Here is a 23961-nt window from a genome sequence, read left to right on the forward strand (position 1 = left end):
TGAACCAACAGAAAGAAGACCTTTCTGTCTCTCTCTCACTATTGCTCTACCTGTCAAATAAAAAAAATTTTTTTTAAATAAAACATCTGAGAACAGATAATGGTAAGGAGTAGAACAGTCGAGTAGAGGGACACGTTACGAAAAATCCAGAGAGTTTAGCTGTGATTTGGAGACGGATAACTGTTACTGGTTCTTGCGTGGAAGGAATGCGTACAAGTGATGTCCACGGGAGATTACCGTGGTGGCAACAGGCAGATGGAGTGAAGCTGGGGAAAAACCTGGAATTTACAAGGCCCCTGAGATGTCTTAGAATGCCAGGCCTCTGGGAGAATAGTGTAGGTGTCCAGTAGCCTCAGGGGAGGAGAGAATGGTTAGAAAATGAAAGTAGCCAGGCTTTGCGGGAAGTTCGGTAGTAGAAACAAGGAGAGAAAGAGGAAGAGCGAGGGAGGACGGCGTCGGAGTTGAAGATTTCTTATTATTATTTTCAGGTGCATGTGTGTGTGTTTCTAAAATAGGAAGATGCATGCAGGTTTGAAGGCCAAGGAAAATGAAACTTTAAGAAGAGAGATTGAAATGTCAGGGAGAGAGGCGGGCATGGGTGCCGGCTGCAGAGGCTGATTGCCTGCCTTTTGAAAAAGCAATCTCCTGGCTGCTGGGGAAGACAACCTGTGGCCCCATTAGTTCCACTGCTGCCCGTCTCCACCTGTTCTCTTCTTTCTGTAGAGAGGTGACCAGACGCCCTGGGCTGCAGGGGAATCCCTGATGTGTCAAGGCCTTGGCTGTTTAGGGGTAAGCCGGGATGCCAGAGGGCTGAGTGCACTTGAGTGATTGCCCCGCAGGATTCCGCACCCCCCTTCACCAAATACTCTCCTCCCAAGTCTCCCAAGTGTTTCTGTCAAGTTAAGTCACCGCGGTGGAGATGGATGTGTTTGAAGACCCAGCCCCAGGATTCCTTCAGGTGCTATACTTAGCTCTCTAAGCCCCTCTGTGCCTCCCTGGAGGTGTTTATTATTTACTTAGAGTGGATCGCTGATATTTCCCCTCTCATCTTTCCATCCCTGCTGGAAATTCGCTTGAACTTCCAGACCACTCTGCACCCTGCCAGTTGCTAATTGATCCTTTCAGTCGCTGGACTGGCTTTCTGCTTCCGAGAAACACTAAGTTTACCCTCCATGCCCAAACTCTTCTGGCTCTGCAAGGCCTTTTTTGCCTGATCACTGCTCTCCCCACATCCAGTCCAGAACCACCAGTATGATGGCAGGTAGAACCCTTGGAAGTATAAGGCGCGGCGGGCGGGGATGGGGGGGTGCTTAAAAACTCATGGAAAAATGGGCATTATGGAAAAACTAGGCATGGATCTCAAAAAGTTTTGCACCAAAATAAACTTGTCTCTTAATTTTGTTAAATTGTCTTGGAATTCCAGTGACTTTCTGGAGTACTCTGGTGCTCACGACTACTTGGCTGGCTCGGGGGCTTCAGCAGTAGCTGCCCATGTCATGGCCGCTCGAATCTCCTGGAATCCTTAATGGCATTGTTCCAGCTTCGCCAACCATGACCGGGCCGAAAGTTTGAACTTGGCCCCTCGTGCAGTCACAGGCTGGCTGAAGGGTTGTGAGACACTGCTTCTCCCAGTGCCTCGGAAGTGCTGACCTCTCCCCTCCCTTACCCTCGGCAAGAGTACAGGACCCACAGAAACCCGAAACCCAAGGGAGAGGAAGAAAGGTCACCTCCCTATAAATACCCACGACCACTCCCTCAGGCCAGCAGCCCAGAGTGTACTGTGTCCCTCAGCTGCGGGGCCTCCCAGGCTCGGGGCCCCAGGCCAAAGGAAGACAGGGATGGCCTTTGGGCAGGCTTGCCTCTGGGCTTACTCAGAGACCCAGGTTGTTTGGCTTTCTCAAGGGGCTTGCTGCTCTCAGAATGAGCAGAAAGGTGAAATGAAGCACTTTGGGTTCCCACAAATGAAATCCGCCGGGCCCTGGAGTGGAACCAAGGGTGCAGGCGTGGCAGGGGCCTGCGATTTCTCCAGGGAGTCAGACAGCAGGGCCATCGGGGGATTTGGGAGAATCACAAAATGAGACAAATTAAGCCTGCTAGCAGAGGGAAGGGGATAGAGACACTAATTGCTGAGTTGCAACATTATTTTTTCTAGTAACAGGATGTGCCTAAGTACCATATTTACTTATAGCTCTTTGCTCCCAAGCACAGCAGATATTTCACTCCTAAAGTGCTGTGGGCTGTGTGTGTGTGTGTGTGTGTGTTGGAGTGATGGCCGGGAGAGATGCTATGCTGGTATTGGATCCTCCCTCGCATCTGTGATCTCTTCCTGCATAGGAACCAACAGTGTGATTTGTGTTCCCTCCCCCGGCCTCTCTTAGCACCACTCCCCCCTGCTTTCTGCCAACAAGGGCATTCTTGCTTCATCTGCTCAGACCCAGGCTGCTGTGGGGAGGAAACCCAGCATGTCAGTGTCTGGAAGGCATGGGAGTTTGGGCTCCTTGCTGGAGGGGAAGAGATGTGAGTGAGTGGCATGCACCTTTCTCTCAGGCACCCATTTAAGCAGTTTCAATTTGCCAAGCCTAAAAAAGCTGTCCTGGGAAAAGGAGCAACCTGGAGGGCAGGAGAAGCTGGCCCGAGATTAGATGCCAAAGTTCCCAAACAAGCCCTGGTGTGGAAAATCTACTCCCAGGCACTGGGTTCAGCCCTCCCTAACTGGAACTGTCTGTGACCTGCTTGTTTGGGGTGGAGCAAATGCCCACGGCAGATGCCCGGGGTGGGAGTGGTCAGGGAGAGGAGCTCCAAGCAGGAGCAGAGAGTTCTAGCAGCCTGCCCTTCTATGGCAGGGCTCACTGGACTTCCGCCCAGGGCAAGCCTGGAGCCCGCCCCTTTCCTTGGGAGGCACCTCCTTAGGTGCAGCTTTGCCCTCCCACCCAGCCTCCCCAAGGGCCCTGGAGGCAGTCAGTGGACTGGCTTCTCTTCTTTAAGACATACTTCTCAGCATGTGCCAGCGGCTGGGCAGGCGCGCGAGGGTGGGGAGGGGGGTTGACTCCTGGGATTAACAGTGGCGTTGAGGACCCCTCACTCCTTGCCTCTCCTTTCTCTGGACCCTGCCCCTTCTCTCTGGGCTGCTCCTGCAGCCAGAGTAAACTAGCAGTAGCTCACGAAGTGACTGAGAGGAGAATCACCCCATCTGGCATTCAGCTCTGTTCCATAATAATCCTTCTGATGTAGCAGTTTCCCCTATCTGCAAAAATGTACACAACCAGAGGCAAAGACACACGCACAACAGGCGTGCTGCTAGGCAAGGCCATGGTCACTCCGCATTGGGAGACTTGCAAAGGTGGTGGTGGAGGGCAACTAGCTCCTGTGCCCCAGAGCTCCCTGGAAGCTTGCAGCAGCCTTCAGAGGCAGGCAAGAGCCAGGAGAATCCTACTCTGAGGAAATCACCAGACCATCATATGTCTATCCTATGTGCCTAGCCTCTCCCCCAGCCCATCCCCTATCCTAAGGTCTGGCAGACAGCCAACGCACAATGGGCCCTCATTCAGGAGCGGAGTTCCTGCTAGGGGTCAGGTGATGGGGTTAGGGCAGCAAGAAAGACAAAGTCTCTGTCCCGACGGAGTTAAGTATACAAGCAGTCTTCAGGAAATTCAGGGACACGGATTATGGAAAGACTGTGCATGGATTTCCTTTGCACCCAAATGAACTTATCTTAGTTCCACTTTCCCACAAACTTTTGGAAATGCCCTCACACTAACAGGGGAAACAGGCAGTAAATGAACAGTTCCTCCCCCAGAATATTTGCAAATAAAGAAGGGATGCTCGCTGTTGTTTTAGATACACTGGTGACTGCAGCCCAACTGTTCTCACCCTACTCCTTCCACTAACTTCAGGGGAGTTACCGAATCTTCCAAAGTCTGGCTTCCTCCTCTGAGGGCACGGCGAGCCCCGCATCTCGGATTTTAGACAATGGCAGGCATTCGGCAAATTAAAGCTGGCTTCGATGGCTGGGGCCCTGCCAAATCCCAGCCCATCCCCTGCACTGCCACAGCGGTGCCTTCTCCACTCTTCCCTCACCCTCAGAGCTTCCTCTCCTGCAGTGCTGTGCTGCTAAGCATTTAGCACCTAGCTCTCTGGCAGAAAGGAAGACATAGACAGATGATCCCCTATTTCTCATGTCTGCTGATTTCTGAAATTGCAGGCCCCCAGGGTGAAAGTACGGGGCGGAGTCTGGATGGGAGGCACAGAACAGTGGGCTTGAGCCAACTGGAGCCGGCTTCTGCACTGCCCGATTTGCAGCACTCCCCACACTGTCACTTGCCGCGTTACTTCGTGACTAGGCTTAGGTCTGCTTTCTCCCCCAAGGGCCCTGTTCACCCAGGGCCACAGCAAATGCTTCTCCCGTTCCTACCGGGCGCTCCCTGCTCACTTCAGACCGTTTCCTGAAACCCACCTGCCCTTCTGACATTGTCGGCCCCAGATATCAGGAGGCTGTGGATCTACTCCCTGCAGGAGTCCAGGCTCCGAGAGGAGCTGCTTTGCTGACCCCTTTGATTCCAGGGTTCCTGGAGGGGCGAGTGTCCCCTCACGCTGTGCCTGCTGGAAGCCGCAGCCACACCTCCAGGCTATTTTAAGCCGTCTATTTACCCAGAGGGGCCCCGGAGAGGGATGTCCACAGCTGTCACTTGTGACCAGGAAAGCCTCAGCGCTCCTCCTCTCACCTGAATTCCCAGAGTGCTCAGAGAGCCACCCCATGGTGCCACGCTTTCTCAGCCCCCATCACAGCAGAGCCTCTGCCCCTGGGGACCCGGTGGCTGGAGAGGAGGGGAGCTCTGTCTGGGAAACCTGGGGCCCCCGAAGGAGTAGGAGAGCAGCGGGAAGGACCTGTGGCTGAGAGGGCACCTGCCACGCACTGGTTCCCTGGCCGTCTGGAACGTGTCACTCAGTCTCACTGAGTCTCATTGTCTCCCTCTGTAAAGGGGCAGCGGGATCTCTCGGTCTCCAAGCACTGAGCTGGGAGCTGAATGAGTGCACGCACAAGAAAACGTGTTGTGCTGATAAAGCCCTGGGCAAAGGTAAGCGACAGGAGAGGGCTTCAAGCCCCAGGACCCGCGGCCCTGGGAGCCCAAAGCTCGTTCAGTTGAGTAAGTCGAGTCTCATGCTCCTTCAGGGCCACCCCGCCTCTTGCAGAGTGGCTTGCAAGCATGCGTATGTACCAGGGACAGCGTGGACCAGCACGCCTAGGTGTCTGTAAAAGGATCTTCTCCCAGAAGAGAGCCCGTGGAGCTGAGGCCTCTCCTGGCCTGGTGGCCCCAGGCTTTTCCTGTGTCTATATTAATCTGTGCCCAGCTGCTCCCTTAATCCCAGGATGCGGATGAGGCTAGCTGGGTGAGTGCAGGCAGAGAGAACGTCACTCTGCTCAGGTTCTCTTAGAAATCAGAAAATACCTGAGCTGGGAGGGATCCTGGGGAGGAGCTAGCACAGCTTCCTCCTGTTTGGAAACCATACAAACAGAGGCCGAGACTGGGAAAACACCGAGCTTCAAACAACAAGTTCTGCTGGTTTTAATGGTGGGTCCGTGTTGCCCCCCAGGCTTCCTTCCCAGGGCACCATCCTACTGCCCCTCCCCTACCCCCCAACTTCTCTGCCCGTGGGCGTTGCTGGTTGCTGGAAACCCCGGAAGGAAACCTCAAGCACAGGAGGAAATGCAGCCCCACTATTCCTTCTTAGCCTTTGCTTGTGAGTTTCCCAGGGCCTTCCCCTGCAGGCAGATAGTGGGCAGAGGAGGAAACCAGAGACTGAGGGATCCCATGCACACCCCCTCTCTGGAGCCTCTCCACCCTGTCTTTGCTTGGGGCCCTGGCTTCTGCACACTGGAGCCGGGGGTGTTGGATCAGCGCCTCTCTGTGTAAGTGCCTGGGTTGCATGACCTGCGCGTCCCAGTCTGTGCTTCCTTAGGGCTGGGTGTGGACAGCCCCTGGGGAGACTCCGCAGAGACTCAATAAGTAAAGCCTACTTCTCACCCAGGCTTGGGCGAGGAGGGCTCTCACTTCCCTGTCCTAGGATCTTCTGCTCCTGAGAGGAGCCCTAAGGAAAGTGCGAGACACACACAGATAGAAGGGACACCCGCCCAGAGGCACAGAGAAGCCGGGGGGCGGGGGGGCATGGTACTTGGGGACCCTATTGAAATGTGCCAGACTCATCCTCATCCTCACCAAACTCCCTGAGGCTACCTACCCTTCCACTGTCCCCAAACCAGTGCTCCCGCGGGGTGGCTGCATTCGCTGGGCCCTTGCCACCAACGTGCTCCTATGACTTCCCTGATTCTTTGCTTCCCCAAGAATCCAAGAGAGAGAAGAGAGAGAGAGAGAGAGAGAGAGAGAGAGAGAGAAACTTGCCGCTGGGTTCCCTTCAGCCCCTGCCCTGCACACAGGTGGCGGCTCCCTGCAGCAGCGTTAGGCCCGAGCCTGGCCTCTCCCAGGGAGGAGGGCCGTGGCCCACATGCCAGTCTTACCCTGTGACAATCTCAAAGGGTGGCAGCTCGATCAGCTCTTTCAACTTCTCAGGGTCGTCCAGGTTGTCCAGATCCTCGCCCCCCTCCCCATTCTGGGAGGCAGGCGCGGCGGCCGCAGCGGCCTCTTCTTTCTGGGCCATTGGAGGGGTTGTGGCTTGGGAGTCACTGAGACCGGAGAGCTGGCGGGCTGGGCCGGGGCCTGGCGGCAGAGGCCCAAGCAGCTGTCAGCAGCTAAGCCTGGCTGAGGATGACGGGAAGAAGCTTCCTGCTCGGGGCCCCTGGGCTACAGGCTTTATAACCAAGGCCTCCTGCCCCTCCCCCAGGCCCTTTCTCTCTGTCTTTTTTTAATTGAGTGACGGCGGGTGCCGGGGTGGGGGAATGGAAAGTCTGGCCCTCAGGAGCCCCTATTTATCAGTGGGCAAGGACAGGAAGCTGGCAGGTGCGCACGGCTGGGCCTGCCTCCCTCCTCTCACCGTATACTCTTCCCTTTGTTGCCCACTCAACTTTTCCAACTCCCAAAGGGAGCCTGTGGAGAGGGTTCCAGGGCAGGCGTCCTGCTATTTAAGAGAGAGGCCATCCCAGAATTCTGAAAAGGAGAAGTCGCGTTAAAAGGGGGCGACCACAAAGAGCCCCAGGTAGTTTTCACTGCGAGGGAAGCTTGGGTTCAGCAAAGGAGGGTCCTGGGCGGGGGTACACCCTGAGAGTTGGGAAGAAAGTGTGAGCTGGGAGCCAGAGGGAGCGGGACCTGATTGGCCTGTTGGGAACCCTGGCTGCAGTGTCAGATCAGCCAGGAGCCTCGGCTGCTGACAGCAGAGGCCTTTTGCTAAGCTCAGAGTGTTTTCTTTTTTCTTTTCTTTTCTTTTCTTTTCTTTTCTTTTCTTTTCTTTTCTTTTCTTTTCTTTTCTTTTCTTTTCTTTTCTTTTCTTTTTCTTTTTCTTTTTTGACAGACAGAGTGGACAGAGAGAGAGAGAGACAGAGAGAAAGGTCTTCCTTTGCCGTTGGTTCACCCTCCAATGGCTGCCGCGGCCAGCGCGCTGCGGCCGGCACACCGCGCTGATCCGATGGCAGGAGCCAGGTACTTCTCCTGGTCTCCCATGGGGTGCAGGGCCCAAGCACTTGGGCCATCCTCCACTGCACTCCCGGGCCACAGCAGAGAGCTTTTTTTTTTTTTTTTTAATTTTTAGCTCAGAGTGTTTTCTGAAATGGGCCAGGGGCGAGTTTGGTGGCTTGCATGTGAAGTCAAACTTCATGCTCTCAACAGCCCCAGGAGGCCACGCGGGTGCTCCCTCTGTTATGTCCGGGAAAGTGAGAGGCACAGAGGGGTTGAGGGCCTTGGCTAAGGTCAACACAGCTCATCAGTGGCAGCAGCAGGATGAGAACGTAGGCTCTCTCACTTGGAGGCCAAGTCCGAGTCCCTCACAGTCATTTAGCGCGATACGTGGTGGGCAGCTCCTCCATGCCAGGCACTAGTTCAGGTCCTAGGAATACGGCAAATAGAGCACATAGCAATTGCTGTCTTCATGGAGGTAGATGGAGCCTCTGAACTCCATGCGTAGTTTTTTTGTAATACTCATTTCCATGAACTTTTGAAGATGCCTATGATCATGGATTTCAAAGTTCTTTCACATACATAAACTTATTTTTTACTTCCACTTTCTTTCTATGAGGTTTTTGAAATACCCTTGTATTCTAAGGAGAGGAGGAGCAGGTGCAAAGATCCTGCGACAGGAGGATCCCGTGTGTGTTTGAGGGGCTCTCAGGGTCACCTGCATGGCTGGAGAGACCTAGGGGATGAGACCAGGAGACAGGAAGGGCTAAAGAGGCTGGGCCACAGGGGCTGTCTTTCTTTCTTTCTTTCTTTCTTTCTTTCTTTCTTTCTTTCTTTCTTTCTTTCTTTCTTTCTTTCTTTCTTTCTTTCTTTCTCTTTCTTTCTTTCTGCCTTGGCCTTGGCCTTGGCCTTGGCCTTGGCCTTGGCCTTCTCTCTGTGTGAAATGAGAAAAATGAGAAGCCTTTGTCTCTCAACAGATGGGATGCATGATCTGAGCCCTATTTTTACAGGATCACCCTGGCTGCAGGGTTGAGATTAGACCAAAAGTGAGAGGGGAGAGCTGCAGGGACCCAGGGAGAAGCCTCCTGAAACTACAGCGAGGTGCCTAGGGCTCTGGAAAAGGCCCTGAGCTGGAGTAACCGCGGAACACGGCTTGGGCAGCTCGCGCAGTGGATGCCCAAGCAAGGCCACAAGTCCTCGCATGCGAGGCAATGCAGATGCTCTAGAACATTCTCAGGAACACAAAGGGGAGGGTCAGGCTCACCTGCAGGTTGAAAAGGAGCAAGCTAGACCACAAGCTAGACCACTGGGAAACCAGCCTGAAAACAACTGCAGAGAGGGGAGATGGGCGGGGCGGGGGGGATGGGAAGGTGGGGTCTGGGGAGAGAAGGAGGCAGGGTGGTATGGAGGGCCTGGACCACCTCCTCTGAGGGTTCTGGGAAGCAGAGAACCACCACTGGGCGGCGTGTGGTCCTCACACTGGGTTTGCCTGGGGTGGCTGGCTTCTCTCTGTTGTCCAGTAATCACTGCTAAAAGCACCCCTTTCTCTCGCAAAAGTGTCCCAGCATGGGCAATAAGTTATGTGGTCATCCTACTTATTACATATAGGACTGAAATCATTCCTTTTTTTAAAAAAAGATTTATTTATTTATTTTAAAGGCAGAATGACAGAGAGACGAGAGAGAGAGAGAGAGAGAGAGAGAGAGAGAGAGACATCTTCCATCTGCTGGTTCACTCCCCAAATGCCCTCAATAGCTGGGGCTGAGCCTGGTCAAAACCAGGAGCCAGGACCTGCATCCCTGTCTCCCACATGGGTGGCAGGAAGCCAAGTGCCGGAGCCATTGTCTGTTGCCTCCCAGGTGCATCGGCAGGGATCTGGGTTGGAGGCACAGAGTAGCCAAGACGCAAGCAGGCACTGTGATGTGGGATACAGGCATCCCAAGTAGCACCACAATGCCTGCCCATACTAAAAAGCATCCTGATCCAGAGATGATTGCTTCAGACATTCTCCCGGAGGAAAAGCCCCGAGTGGAGGTCATGGTGCCCGTGTCTGCAATGAAAAGGAGCTAAGTAGTAGCCAATAAACAGGGAAGACGGTTCATGCCTCGCAAACGCACAACGCTTGTACCCAGAGTTGACTTCATTCTTTTACTTAATCAACACTTAGTGGGAGCTCCTGTGTGCCAGGTCCATGGCCAATGCCGATCATACAGGGATGAATGAAGGACTTCCTGGCCGGGGGCTAGCAGTCATTATGACATGAGGGGCACTAATCAGCTCTCGGGCACATCTGCATCTCCATTGGGCCTCACATCCCTCTCACGTGACTGTGATGTATTGACTGTGATTATTGTGATTTATTGTATTTTGCAAGTTAAGGAACTGTGGCTTAAAAGGTGAAGTGAGACTGGCGCAGCGGCTCACTAGGCTAATCCTCCGCCTTGCGGTGCCGGCACACCGGGTTCTAGTCCCGGTCGGGGCGCCGGATTCTGTCCCGGTTGCCCCTCTTCCAGGCCAGCTCTCTGCTGTGGCCAGGGAGTGCAGTGGAGGATGGCCCAAGTGCTTGGGCCCTGCTCCCCAAGGGAGACCGGGATAAGTAGCTGGCTCCTGCTTGCAGATCAGCACGGTGCGCCGGCTGCAGCGTGCCAGCCGCGGCAGCCATTGGAGGGTGAACCAACGGCAAAGGAAGACCTTTCTCTCTGTCTCTCTCTCTCACTGTCCACTCTGCCTGTCAAAATAAATAAATAAATAAATAAATAAAATAAAAAAAGATGAAGTGATTTGGGCATGACCACACAAGGGTCTGAGTCCCGGACTGCGGAGCTTAAGTTCGGTCTTATTTCCAGGGCTGTACCCATCTCCCCATGAGTGAACATCTCTGAAGTGTTCCGTGACGTGCTCGGATCAACTAAGGGGGCGGAGAATGCCTTGGGGAGGTGAGGGGGGTGCACCCCTCTTCCGGTTCACTGGTCCCCTGTGAGAAAGACTGCTTCCCTAGGGACACATTTTGACTGTCCGGTATAACTTTGGATTAGGAGGCCAAGAAACAAAGCATATGTGGGGGGAAGTCCATCTTTGTATTTCCGTCTCTGCCCCTGCTCCACCGAATGACCTTGGCCAAAACACTTAATGTTTCTAGGCCTCAGTTTTCCCACCTGGAATACAGGCCAAGCTGTTAGCTTGCTCAGCGGGATGGAACTAGGGAGTAGGGTGGGCCTACCGGGACCCCAGGGGCATGTGACTAGCGACTCCAGAGAGCTCTGGGCGATGTTGGGGCTGCTGCAAAGGGGGTTCCAGGCCGGTGCTGCCTGAAGAGATGAAACCCCTCTCTCCTACCACCCCCATAGACAGTTTGCCCTTTGACCTCTGGGAAAGAGCCCTGGGTCTGCCCCCAGACTGATGACTGACAGTTTCCTTTTCCACTGTTTTTTTCCAGCCTCCCCACCACACCAACCCCCCCCCCCCCATCTGCCATCCCTGGAGGCCCTCTGACCTGTTCAGGCTATTTATGGCACCTCCCCGGGGCCCGAATTCCTCGCTGGTTCCTGGCTGTCCGTTCCAAAGCAGGCCAGTTTCCCCTGCCAGCCCCAGAGTGCAGCAGCTAATCTGGGGGTCAGGTGCCAGGAGCCTGACTCCTCCCCCTGCAGTTGTCACTACACTCTTCATCACGGCATGGCCCTCCCCTCCCCCTACCACATGTGCCTTATCAGGTAAGCTTTTATCAATACGCCCCTCTTGTGTAGCAGGACAGTGCTCGGTAAGGTTTTTCAATCAAGGTCACGTCCCTAGCCAGTGCAGTGTTGGAACCCGAACCCAAATCTGTCATCCTCCAAGTTCCAGGCTTTCCGCACTGTGTTGGCTGCCTGGAATCCAGGGGTGCTGACTTTAACACAACCCTCGCTGCTGGCCTGACACTGCCCTACACTCATCACACAGATCGATCCTTAACTCCTTGCAGAGATGTCTGGGGTAGCTACTATCTTTGCCCTCCTTTTCCTGGTGAGGAAGCCGAGGCCCAGGGCTCAGTGACTTGCCCACGGTGATGCGGCCTTGCATCCATTGCCACGCTCTCAGCCCCTCCACCTCTCAGTCCTTTCTGCTGCCAGGGTCCCCCGAGGCCCAGCTCTGCGGGAGGAGGGGAAAAGGAGAGACAGGGCCTTGGGAGGCAGCTAAAGAGGCTCCGGAGGAGTTCTTGCAGGGTAGCAATTGGCACACAAGGAATGTGTGCATATGCGTTCGCATGCTTGTGTGTGCATGCATGTGTGTATATGTGTGCATACGTGTGCATGTGTGTACATGTGTGTCTGTGTGTGTCTGTGTGTAAGTCCTCTTCTGCTGGGGTGGCAGTGGCTAGAAGGAGCTGGGATGGGCCCAGGATCCGCTGTAACCTGCCTCTCCTGGCCCCATTTCCCACGATCCGCTCAGAAAACATTCTGAGTCCTAAGGAGGTGGCTGGGGAGGGAGGGGACAGGGTCAGGCCATGGCATTTCCCTGGCTCTTGGCCAGATACGGAGCTGCCCTTACTAGGAAGGGAGCAGAGAGGCCAGGAGAGGGGCTGGTGGGAAACATATGCTTCACCAGGGGAAAGTTGAAATTCTCTGTGAAAGGAGACACCTCGGGGTGCGTGCAGGGGGTGGGTGCTTTACGTGCAGGGACAGCTGGAACCCCAACAGCGCGTTGCCCCAGAGACCCAACCCAGGCACGCCTGCCCCTCTGGTCACTACTGAGACGAGGAACACAAACAACGGCAGCAGGCAGCAGACAGCCCCTGGCGGACAGGAGCCTGCCCCTGCTGGCAACCGCGCTGTTGACATAAACACGGGGTGTCCAGGGCTTTGAGTAGCCATGGTCAGGGGGCGCGGGGGGGCAGGGGTCTCCCAGGGAGAAGCCCAGGGTGGCCCTGCTTGTCAATCTGTTTCTGCACAGGGCACAGTGCCCTGGACAAATGGGGACACCTAGGACTTTAGTCCTGGTCACCACGGTCCTCCAGTCCGGCAGCCACTCCTGGCACCACCTGACTCCCTCTGCACGGCCTGGCGGCCTGGCGGCTGGTGCTTTGAGTCTTTGATCTGAAAAGAGCCTTCCCTGGGGAAGATGACTAACAGCATGATTTCTCTTTGAAGGCGGGTTTGTGAGGTCAAGGAACTCCCTGGGAGAAAGCCGTAAACTTAACCGCCAACTTCTGAGAGTACGGCAATGAGAGAAGTGTTGGAATAGGTGCAGGCGGAAGGGACCGGGGCCATTCTGGGGGTGCTCCCCGGAGAAGAGCGTGTCTGTCTGGGCCAGGAGACCTCCAAGACACGAACGCCGGATGGACAGATAAGACCCCTGGTGGGATCGAGGGGGCTCCTTCTGGTTTGCACACCAGGGGAGGGTCCAGGTGTATGAAGGGGAACCTGAAGGGAGAGGAGGTTGGGAGGCTCAACCTATGGTGAAGAGGGAGGCTGAGCCCTGAGGGACACCCCAGCCGGGTCGGGGTTGGACTGAATATTTTGTGAGGTGCTCAGGAGAGTCAGCAGTAAAATCGCTGACAGCAAAGCGTCTCACGCTTGCTTTCTGGAACTACAAGAAAGGGGAGCTCTGGGTAGACTCAGAACCAGACGGCAGCACCTCTGAAGGAAGAGCAGAGACTGCAGCCCCTCCTGCACCCGGCAGCCCTCTGAGCGCCCCCTGCAGCGTCGGCTCTGCCTGCCCCTGGGCGGAGGTCGCAGAGGTGCCAGAGAAAGACATTTCCAGAGCTCTTCCTCCTTCCCAGCCCGGCCAGTGGAGCTCTGGCCACTGGACATACCCCTGCCAGTCTGCCGCCTCTCCTCGCCACCCCCTGCCTCTGCAGAAATTGGTAATGCTGAGAAGAACTCGGGCTTCGGGGACGAGGGGAGGGGTGAGGCGAGCGTAGAAGCAGACGTGCGCCTCCTGGGTTTGCTGGTTTATCTGGCGCCTCTCCGCACCTCTCCAGTCACTGGGCAGAGCAGCTCTCTCACCACCCTTGAGTCAGTTGTGTTCAGACACCCAGTTGGAAGCAAAGCCGCACACACAAGTGATCTGGGTGGCAGAAGCCGGGACGCATCTGGCAAACTCGGGAGATGGCTCCTGCTTTATTAAAGTCCAGCTCTGGGTAATACAAGAGGAAGAGTAGAAGGCGGGTGTGCTCAGGCTGGGCTCAGACCTGGGAGGTGGGGTAGGGCAAGGGCCAGAGCCCAGGCAGGTTGGAAGGCTGCAGGATTTGTTTTCCACTCAGGGACAGAGGACACAGCTGATGCAGGGGACAACTTTGGGGTCAGAGTTTGGGGTTGGGGTCCTGTCCTTGGAGATGAAGCCCTTGCAATGGACTCACACTACAGCAAGCAGGCATGCCAGCCAGGGTTTGGGGAACTGTCCAAATTATGCTTCCTTCTGGGGCCAAGTTCTGAAGCTTTAGGCATCTAGATCTCTGGGTTTGTGGCTTCCACTTGCCCCTGGGGAGGTCAAAGTCATACTATAGCTTCTTGGAGGGTCAATTTAGCTTCTATAATTAGCTGGTAACGAGACTCAAGTTGGTGATGGGGGCTGGTGCTGTGATGTAGCAGGTCAAGCTGCCACCTGTGATGCCGGCATCCTTCTTCAGTGACAGTTTGAGTCCCGGCTGCTCCACTTCCGATCCAGCTCCCTGCTCAAGGCCTGGGACAACAGCAGAAGATGGCCCAAGTGCTTGGGCCCCTGCATCCACATGGGAGACCTGGGTGAAATTTTGGGCTCCCAGTTTCAGCCTGGCCCAGCCCTGTGGGGAGTGGACCAGCAGAGGGAAGACCTCTCTCTATCTCTCCTCTCTCTCTGTAACTTCGCCTTTCAAGCAAATAAGTGAGTAGTCACACAAAGTCGGTAGTGACTCCTGTAGTGCCTGTATGAGTGAGAATGGCAAACTCTTCTGTGATGTCCACTTGTGACATCCCAGAGGGGTGAGAGGGGAGCTGGGATAAGAACTTCCCAGTGTGGCTCCCAACACCCAGGATCAGTACTTACAGACAAAAAGTGCAAAGGCAAAGCGGTTACACATATGAACGTATGAGCTGTAAGTCAAACCAAAAGCTTACTCACACAATTCCATGGTGACGAGGACAAAATCCCCAGGAAAGGGCCAGCCCTTTAGTGCGTGTGGCCCTGGTCAGGTGAGTCCAGGACACTGGGGAGAGGACGCCCACTCTCCTGGCTGCTAAGATGTTTGGGAAGCACTGCTGGGGCTCGGAGCACAGTGGTGGGGGCTGCGATTGAGTGAGTATCAGAACTGTGAACCCTGGTTGAACAGGTGGCATCCTGGCTTCCGTTCCTGCGCCAGACAGCTCCCCCATTATCTCATTTACTCTTCCCGTAAGTCTATGTGGTCCCATTTTACAGATGAGGGAAATGAAGCCCAGGCTGTTGAAAGCCAGTCGCACCAGGTTACCAGTTAGTAAATGACAGAGTCAGTAGCCAACCCCATCCCCAGGGCTGATGCTGGAAAACCCCGCCCCCACTGCCTTCATTCTCCAAGATGGTCTAATTCCGTGGGTCTGCAGTCACAAGTCACTGGAGCAGTGCTGAACCTGGCTGTGCAGAACCATGAGAAGTTTCTAGAACTATTAAAGGTATGAGGGTGGTAGCAGTGCTGATGAGTTTCTTTCTTTCTTTCTTTCTTTCTTTCTTTCTTTCTTTCTTTCTTTCTTTCTTTCTTTCTTTCTTTCTTTCTGACAGGCAGAGTGGACAGTGAGAGAGAGAGACAGAGAGAAAGGTCTTCCTTTGCCATTGGTTCACCCTCCAATGGCCGCCGCGGTCGGCACGCTGCGGCCGGCGCACTGCGCTGATCCGATGGCAGGAGCCAGGTGCTTCTCCTGGTCACCCATGGGGTGCAGGGCCCAAGCACTTGGGCCATCCTCCACTGCACTCCCGGGCCACAGCAGAGAGCTGGCCTGGAAGAGGGGCAACCAGGACAGAATCTGGCGCCCCGACTGGGACTAGAACCCAGTGTGCCGGCGCCGCAAGGCGGAGGATTAGCCTAGTGAGCCGTGGCGCCAGCTAGTATATTTCTTTTAAAGTGTGTTTAATCATTCATTTAATCAGCCAGTCAACAAAATCGTCTGAGGCCCTGTGCTGCCCTTGGGTTGGAAATCCAGAGGTGGGTAGGACACACATGTGGGTTCCCTCCTGGGGTGCCAGTGGCCTGCCCACCTAGGAAGAGGACAGGCTGCAGTCTCCCTGTCCTGGCTGGGTTCTGCCAGGACCCAGATCCCTTCTCAAATGCTGCTGCCCTGTGGGCTCCTCCCTCTGCCAGGTCTTTGTTCCTCACCTAAGAGGATGCCTTTCATTTCAGCCTCAAAACAAGGTTCATGGGACCATGGGTTGTCAAGGCTAACAGAGCCCCAAGAGAGGATCTATGCCCAGAGCACCCCAATTTCTGATGGAAGTGTCTGGAGCATGTTAAATCAGACATTGTGAGTCACAGGACTTTAGTGGGGCCTGAGGAACATGCATTGCTTTAAAAGCTCCCAAGGAGCCAGCTCTGTGGTGTGGCAAGTGAAGCTTCCCCCTGCAGTGCTGGCATTCTCATATGGGTGCAGGTTCTAGTCCTGGCCGCTCCACTTCTGATCCAGCTCTCTGCTATGGCCTGGGAAAGCAGTAGAAGATAACCCACCCTGCACCCGCATGAGAGACCCAGAAGAAGCTCCTGGCTTCAGTCGGCGTAGCTCTGCCCTTGCAGCCATTTGGGGAGGGAGCCAATGGATGGAAGACCTCGTTCTCTCTCTGCCTCTACCTCTCTGTAACTCTGCCTTTCAAGTAGACAACTAGATCTTAAAAAATAAATAAATAAAGCTCCCAAATCATCCTGGCACACGCTCAGTCCTAGTTCTCAGCCTTGACTGCACCTGAGGAGGTCCTGGGGTGTTCTAGAAACACAGTGCTCAGCCTCATGCCTGGATAGTCTGATCACTGTTTTCAAAAGCTCCCCCTTGAAAGGCAGAGTGACACACACACACACACACAGAGATAGACCTTCCATCTACTGGTTCACTCCCCAGATAGCTGCAATGACAGGGGCCGGGCCAAGAGCCTCCTCTGAATCTCCCCTGTGGGTGGCAGAAGCCCAAGGACTTGAGTCATCTTCAACTGCTTTCCCAGGTGCAATAGCAAGGAGCTGGATCGGAAGTGGAGCAGCAGGGGCATGAACTGTTGCCCATAAAGGATGCCAATGTCGCAGGTGGTGGCTCAACCCGCTGCGCCACGATGTTGGCCCCAAATAATTTTTTATAAAAGAAGCTCTTGCAGGGTTCACCTGGCAACACCCCAAAGCTTATCTCATTTTTTTATAATTCTAAAAAAATTAAAATAAAGTTACTGATCTAAAAATTATATTAATATACGAAAGCAAAAAAAAAAAAGGCCTATAATCTCACTTACCAGAGAGAATTACATAAGGTCTTGGCGTAGCACACAAGAGGACTTCAGAAAGTTCGTGGAAAATGGAATCAAAAAGATAATGAGCGGGGCCGGCGCTGTGTCAGATGAGGCTGCTGCCTGCGGTGTCGGCATCCCATGTGGGGATCCAGCTCTCTGCTATGGCCTGGGAAAGCAGAAGATGGTCCAAGTGCTTGGGCCCCTGCACCCATGTGGGAGACTCGGAGGAAGCTCCTGGCTCCTGGCTTCGGATCAGCTCAGCTCTGGCCATTGCGGCCATCTGGGGAGTGAACCAGTGGATGGAAGACCTCCCTCTCTGTAACTCTGCCTTTCAAATAAATAAATAATCTTAAAAAAGATAATGAGAATTTTCCATGTGCCTTTTGAAACCCCCAGTGTAATATATCATAAGACCATATTACATGCTACATTTGTTCTATAATATGCATAAATGAACATGCAACATATAACCTTAACATGCATAATTAATATTCTTTTTTACTTTGTTTGACTTTTATGTAACTTTTCAAATATTTTCCTTTTCAGGTAATTAAAAGTCTAAAGGCTTGACCTTTCTGTTAGTCTGGGAGGGCACTGGATGGATAGAGATTGTGTGTCCATCCCTCCCACACACTTGTTCTCTCTGTCATATACACACACAAACACACACATACATACCTATATACAGACATACATATACACAGGGACACACATATGCATACACACATGCATAGGCAAAAACACACATGCACATACATACAGACACATAAACACGTACACACATAGACACAAATACATACACAGACATGCCACATACATATACACACATAAACACATACACATACACCATACACAGATGCATACACACATATATACACATATACACACGCATATACACACATAGAAACATGCATACATATACACCCATACATAGACACAAACACAGACACACACATACATAGACACATACATACATAGACATGAAGTAGCACCTTGACAGTAGGGACTCCATTTTGGAGCACTTGAGACTCCATTCTGGGAAGGTGCCCCCCCACACTGTGAGACTCTGGTCTGAAACTATGATCTAAAACAGTTGGACAATAGCAGTCCACTACATCACACTTGGCAGAGCATAGAAACCCCCTGGCATGATCGCTCAAGCTTGGAAGTGGATAGGCTGCACCAGGGTTAATGATAAAATGTGATTTGTCTATGTCCTACAATGATTAAAACCAATACCTGGGTTAATGTCAAGATTATAATTAAAATTGTTAAGATTGTAACTGGTATTGTCAAGATTATAATTGATAACTAGTTTTGCTGACCCCAGTAACCATGTATTCCCCCAATCCTAGCAACCATGTATTCCCCTCCCGATTCTGTGGTTTACGCTTTTATAAACCCTGTTGCTTTGGGCTTCAGGGTCGAGAGTTCTTTAGGGCATGAGCCCACTCTCCAATGCTGGCAATAAAGGACCATCAAAATTATTTTTTTTTGACAGGCAGAGTGGACAGTGAGAGAGAGAGAGAGAGAAAGGTCTTCCTTTTTCCGTTGGTTCACCCTCCAATGGCTGCTGCGGCCAGTGCACTGAACTGATCCGAAGCCAGGAGCCAGGTGCTTCCTCCTGGTCTCCCATGCAAGTGCAGGGTCCAAGCACTTGGGCCATCCTCCACTGCCTTCCAGGGCCATAGCAGAGAGCTGGACTGGAAGAGGAGCAACCAGGACAGAATCCGGTGCCCTGACCAGGATTAGAACCCGGGGTGCTGGCACCGCAGGCGGAGGATTAGCCTATTGAGCCGCAGCACCAGCCCAGGACCATCAAATTTTATCAATGTGTGGTGCTCCTTTGTTTACACTTGCTCAGGTACAACAGACACACATACATAGACACACACATACATAGACACACACACAAACACATGCACACATACACACAGGTTTCTGTTTCCCTCTGCAGCCCCAGACATACATTCTTGTATACACTTCACCTTTGAAGTCAGCGGCAGAATTTTATTATATACGTGCAAACGAAGCTCCCCCTCCCCATTTCTCTGAATTCTGAAGACAAATGACACGAGGGGACCCGGGATGGTGGCCATGTCATCGGGGCAACCCTAGTTCCCAGGCTTGCCTGCATTCTCTTCCCTTCCTCTCCCTCATCCTCCCGCCTCCTTGCTGTCCCCGGTCCTCCCTCCTCTCCCTTGTCCTAGGGCCTCAGGAGCTCTCCTCTGGCCGTGGGCTGGGGCTGGTGCTCTGGGCAGAGGCTGTCCCTCCACAGGCGATAGGTGATGGCAGCGGTCACGGTGAGCCAGGCCAGGTAGGGCAGCAGGAGCAGGGCGGCCAGCTTGTTGATGGGGTGCCAGATCAGCGCTGTGCTCACCACCAGCCCGTAGAGCAGGAGCAGGTGCAGCAGGGCCTGAGCAGAGGGGCGGGTGGGGGAGGGGCATGCTGGCCTTTGACCTTTCTGGAGCATCCTGGCCCAACCAGCCCGGGGCTCTCCCACCTGTTGCCTGTCTGCACCTACTGATCTGCTGCATTACCTGCTTCTGGGGCCTGATGGTTTTACCTTTGCCTTCAGGCATCCGGTGCTTACCAGACCAGGGCTGTGGGCTTCAAAAAAGAGAACCAGGACAGCCCAGCTGATGGCCAGCTGCGTGGCATAGAGGCCGAGAGGCAGGGCCAGGGGCCACCCGAAGCCCCCTCCCAGGTCCTTCCACACCAGATAGGAGGCGTAGCTGTGGAGAGACGGTCACAGAAGCACTCAGCGGGGGTCGGGGGGAGGATTCCGTGGTACCTGGAGGAGCCGTGTGGCCACAGGGACCCTGGGCTCCAGGAGGGAACACTTGAGGGCTGGACTGGGCAAGTGGGTCTGGGCAGCATCGGAGGAGAGGGGAGGGGGTGGGAGGTCCTGGGCTTGTGGGGTGAGGGAAGGCAGCTTGGAGAGGGGCTGGCTGCCATGGTGGCAGGCGCAGGGCGTTCCCGTCTGGGGAAATCTACTGCAGAAAGCAAGCTGGGTGCCAGCCCTTTGGTGGCTGCTGTCTGGCAGGAGCTCAGATACAGGGCATCTGTTCGCGCCCTGTGTGAGAGGCGGGCACTCACCCCATGACGGAGAAGATGGTGGTCCACACGAGCAACATGACTTTGTAGGGCGGGCACCAGGCCAGTTTCCGTGGGCCCTCACACCACCCTGACATCTGGTGGCTGGTGACCAGCCAGACCAGAATGAGCCCCAGGTGGGGGAGCACCACGAAGACGGCCCCTTGAGGCCGCATTCACCGGGGGAGGTGGCTCTGGGAGGGCAGAGAACAGGTGTGTGGTGAGCCTTGCGTTTCATCCTCCCCACCGTGTCTCTGCGTCTGTCTCCACCTCCCAACCCAAAGCTCTTCCCCGACCAGAGACCCCAACAGGTCTCCTCCCAGAGGCCCTTCCACCGTCCTTGGGCGCAGCGCCAGTCCTGCTGCTCGGAGCCATCGCCAGCCCTGCCCCACTGCTTGGCCTATTTTCCGGCTTCCAGGGACTCATTTTCTCCACGGCTCTCATGGGGCTCTTGGAAGATAGTGTCTGGTGTTGGTAACTGCTTCCGGGTGGAAGGCTTCCCTCCCTCAGTGTGTGTCTGAGTCCTGGAGGTCAGGGCCAGGTGTGACCGTCTTTCTAACCTTCCTTAGCAGGTGCATAAGGACGGCGACCGTGTCCCACCTAGGCTGGCAGGGTCCCGTTCTGAAGCGGGAGCCAGGCATTCCTGGGGCTCTGTTCAAGTCCCAGATGGGCCAACCCATCAGCCCCAGGCTTATCTCAGCAGGTCAGGCTGGCACTCTCACTTGGCCCACCCAGGCTGGCCTCCCGTGCAGCTTACAACTCAGTCAACTGACAGGGCACATCCCTTACTCCGCAGCCTCCACACCCACCGAGCCCTAGAGCCTCGTTGGGTGAGGGCCCGCCTACGTCTATGGCCAGAGGGTCCGCTACAGACATAACCGCTGCATTTCTTTGAAGACAACAACCTCCTGGTCTTTGATTAAATAGCACCCATGCTCATCTGCATGTTGCTTTGCATGTTATTTGCATGCGGGACGATGGTTGGACCCTCCTCCAACCAAGGCCCCACCTAATATCATTCTCATCTGCTCAGGATAGTCCAGCTCCTCCCCCAAGACTGTTGGAAACTGAAAGGAAGAAAAACATCTAATTATTTTCCAGTTCTGGAATAACGGTTTATACCATCCTTTCCTGTCAAGGGTCAGGGCTGCTTGTCCCAGATGTTCCTGGGATGGGGCTGACCCACACACCTGCCAGGACATCAGCCCATTTGTCTTTCTCTGCTTCTTGCCATCTGTTTGTCCATTGCCTGCCTTCCCATCTCTGTAGCTCTGTTGTTGCCTATTTCTCTGCCCTATGTTGGACAGTCTGGCCCTCCCCTCCCCCACCCTCTTTGCTCCTAATACCCACCATTCCCAGTACCTCCTTGTTCCTGGGCCTTTCTGTTCTGGGTAACTCCGGTTACCACAGGCAGCACACCTCCCTGGCTGGTGCCTGATGATGTGTGACGTGTGGGAGGCACAGCTGGGGTGGGTGGGGTGGGAGGAGGGAGGGTGGGGCCCCCAGCTGGTCTGCCTTTCTCAGTTGACAAGGGTGGTGACGTTGGTGGGGGAGTGTAGGTTGCTGCTTGCACAGCCCCAAAGGGCTGCTCTCAGCAAGGGTGCCCCTGGTCTGCCGGGTCCTCCTGCGTGCCCTGCCTCTGCAGGACGTCCCTTGATGCAGTGGTTTGAGGGTTTGACACTGTGAGACCTGCCCGAGCCTCCCCTGACAGCTCAGCCCCAGGCGGCTGCACTCTTGGTGCCTGTGAGTTCTGCATCACGCGAACCAGCTCTAGGTCCCTGGGGGTGGTAGGGGCCCTCAGATTTCTCCAGAGCCTTCTTGCAACTGGGGTTGTTCCCAGGTGAGGCAAACCCCAGCTTTGAACATGAGTTCATGATCCATGGACACAATTCCCGGCTGGAGTCCGCCAGTGGTGGGCGTGGCTCTTCCTGGCCAGGAACTCCACCTTCACAGGTCTTGCAAAAACTCCTGGGACTCCAGGACTCAGAGGGGAAGGCAGCCGGCAGGTGCAACAGGGCAGGGAATCCAGGTAGAAGTGGCCTGGCGCTGCCCGGCGGAGTCCTACTCCTCAGCCTCCCTAGAGGGGACAGGCGGGAGTGTCCCTTCTGTTGGCACAGTCCCACGTGACTCAGAGCTTTGGACAATGAAAATGAACCGCTCCCGGTTTTGTTCCCCACCAGTGCTCTGGGAGCCCCTCCCCCGCTGGTCAGTGAGCAAGCGAGCCTGTAGCTCCTCCCCAGGCTGGCTGCCCTCCAGCTGTGCTTTGGTTACATCCCCCCAAGCTGGGGGACCTGACTTCCCTGGGAGCTGTGTCTCTTGCCTTCTCATCTTCACCCAGTGAGGGGTGGGGCTCAAGGGGAGGGGTTAGAGCCAGGGACAAGTGAATCATTAACTGAGACGACAATAGAAGTTACTTCGTTTGTTTTCTTTTGGTTTTGATGGATACCTAAAATTCCCCGTGTATTTATGGGGCGCAATGTGAGTCTTTGATCCAGGCACACGTGATGTAATGCTCCCACTGGGGTAATTAGCATGCCCGTCACCTGGAGCATTTACCATTTCTTTGTGGTGAGAACATCCATAGTTCTTTATTCTACGCCTTGTTGTTAACTGCGGTCACCCCACCGTGCAGTAGCTCCCCGGATTACATCTCCTTATCTCACTATAACTTTGCACCCACTGACCTGTCTCCCCAACCGCCTGCCGGCTTTCTCCAGGCTCTGCTGTCTGCAGTTCCATGTCTCCTGCAGCACCGTTTGCAATGGCTAACACAGGGCATCTATCCAAGTCCATCGATGGATGAATGGATAACACAACAGAATTAAAACAGAAGGAGCCTTGATAAAGGCGGAGCGTCTGTCACTTGCAGCAACACAGGTGGACCCGTTCACTGAATAAACCAAGCTTGGAGAGGCGAATGCTGCAGGATCCCGTGCACAGGGGGGAATTCTAAAAGCCCGATCTCATAGAAGCAGCAAGTAGCAGGTGGCAGTCCCTTATTTCCTACAGGAGATGATGACTGGGAGGCCGCCTGGGGGAGTGCAGCCCGCGGCTCCTCAGCTGCAGGAGGCCAGACCACGGCATAATTCTTACCCTTTCTTGAGCTCTCACTCTGGGGCAGGCACTGTACATGCATTAGCCCCATAATGACAGCGATTATGACACAGAAGGTAGATGTTGCGACCTGTATTTGACACACAAGGCCTCTCAGGGGCTAAGTAGTGTGTTTGAGATTACATAGCCAGGGCCGGCATTGTGGCTCAGAGGGGAAAGCTACCGCCTACGACGCCTGCCTTCCATCCTGTCCCAGCTGTTCCACTTCTGATCCAGCTCTCTGCTCCCAGTCTGGGAAAAGCGGTGGAAGATGGCCCAAGTGCTTGAGCCCCTGTCAACCATGTGGGAGACCTGGATGAAGCTTGTGGCTGCAGCCTGGCTCAGCCCTGGTTGGCACATCCACTTGGAGAGTAATCCAGTGGATAGAATCTCTCTCTCTCTCTTTCTCTCTCCCTCCCTCCCACTCTGCCTTTCAAATACATAGATTTATTTATTCATTTGAAAGCCAGATTTACAGAGAGGCAGAGGCAGAGAGAAAGATAGAGAGGAGTCTTCCATCTGCTGGTGGCCACAATGGCAGGAGCTGAGCCTACCTGAAGCCAGGAGTCAGGAGCTTCTTCAAGGTCTCCCATGCAGCTACAAGGGGCCATCTTCCTCTGCTTCCCCAGGCCATAGCAGAGAGCTAGATAGGAAGTGGAGCAGCTGGGACTCGAACCAGTGCCCATATGGGATGTTGGCACTGCAGGTGGTGGCTTTACCTGCTACACCATGGCACAGACCCCCATAAATAAATCTTCTAAAAGAAAAAAGAGTCCATGGCCACCAGGTGGGTCACTTGGGCTCC

At 54.4% G+C, this 23961-nt stretch overlaps 2 protein-coding genes across 6 annotated transcripts in view; both read right to left on the minus strand.

The window, feature by feature from the left end:
• Positions 1 to 7233, minus strand: part of APOBEC2 (apolipoprotein B mRNA editing enzyme catalytic subunit 2) — a 45392-nt gene extending 38159 nt beyond the window's left edge. For 2 of the 4 annotated variants that reach the window (XR_011388683.1, XR_011388682.1), the window contains exon 1: positions 6515 to 6829. Coding sequence is in view for 2 of the 4 variants with exons in the window: in XM_002714709.5 (XP_002714755.1) it covers positions 6515 to 6654 (140 nt within the window). In the remaining 2 variants the exon portion in view is untranslated. Of the gene's footprint in view, positions 1 to 6514 lie in introns of all 4 variants that reach the window. The other 2 variants (XM_002714709.5, XM_070074105.1) reach the window with 2 other exon arrangements.
• An 11723-nt stretch (positions 7234 to 18956) lies between these two features.
• On the minus strand, positions 18957 to 21539 carry TSPO2 (translocator protein 2). Of its 2 annotated transcripts, none has more exons than XM_051854760.1 (4): positions 21426 to 21539; positions 20067 to 20257; positions 19561 to 19702; positions 18957 to 19383 (listed from the first exon to the last, which is right to left on the minus strand). In XM_051854760.1, the coding sequence occupies exons 2-4, from the start codon at positions 20237 to 20239 to the stop codon at positions 19174 to 19176; spliced, it is 525 nt and encodes a 174-aa protein (XP_051710720.1). In that variant the 5' UTR covers positions 20240 to 20257; positions 21426 to 21539; the 3' UTR covers positions 18957 to 19173. The 2 variants fall into 2 exon arrangements, with proteins under 2 accessions (XP_051710720.1, XP_051710719.1); XM_051854759.1 differs by having other exon boundaries at positions 21414 to 21532.
• Positions 21540 to 23961: the final 2422 nt, after the last annotated feature.

This window comes from Oryctolagus cuniculus, chromosome 5 (assembly GCF_964237555.1).
Source record: "Oryctolagus cuniculus chromosome 5, mOryCun1.1, whole genome shotgun sequence".
Taxonomy (NCBI): Eukaryota; Metazoa; Chordata; class Mammalia; order Lagomorpha; family Leporidae; genus Oryctolagus; species Oryctolagus cuniculus.

Bases quoted from the DNA above. Each gene is read 5' to 3' on its own strand.
- TSPO2 (XM_051854760.1), bottom strand. From the start codon at position 20,239: ATGCGGCCTCAAGGGGCCGTCTTCGTGGTGCTCCCCCACCTGGGGCTC. The intron at 19,703-20,066 runs GTGAGTGCCCGC...GTCTCTCCACAG, and splicing joins ACCATCTTCTCCGTCATGGG to CTACGCCTCCTATCTGGTGT. The intron at 19,384-19,560 runs GTAAGCACCGGA...CCCTCTGCTCAG, and splicing joins AAGCCCACAGCCCTGGTCTG to GCCCTGCTGCACCTGCTCCT.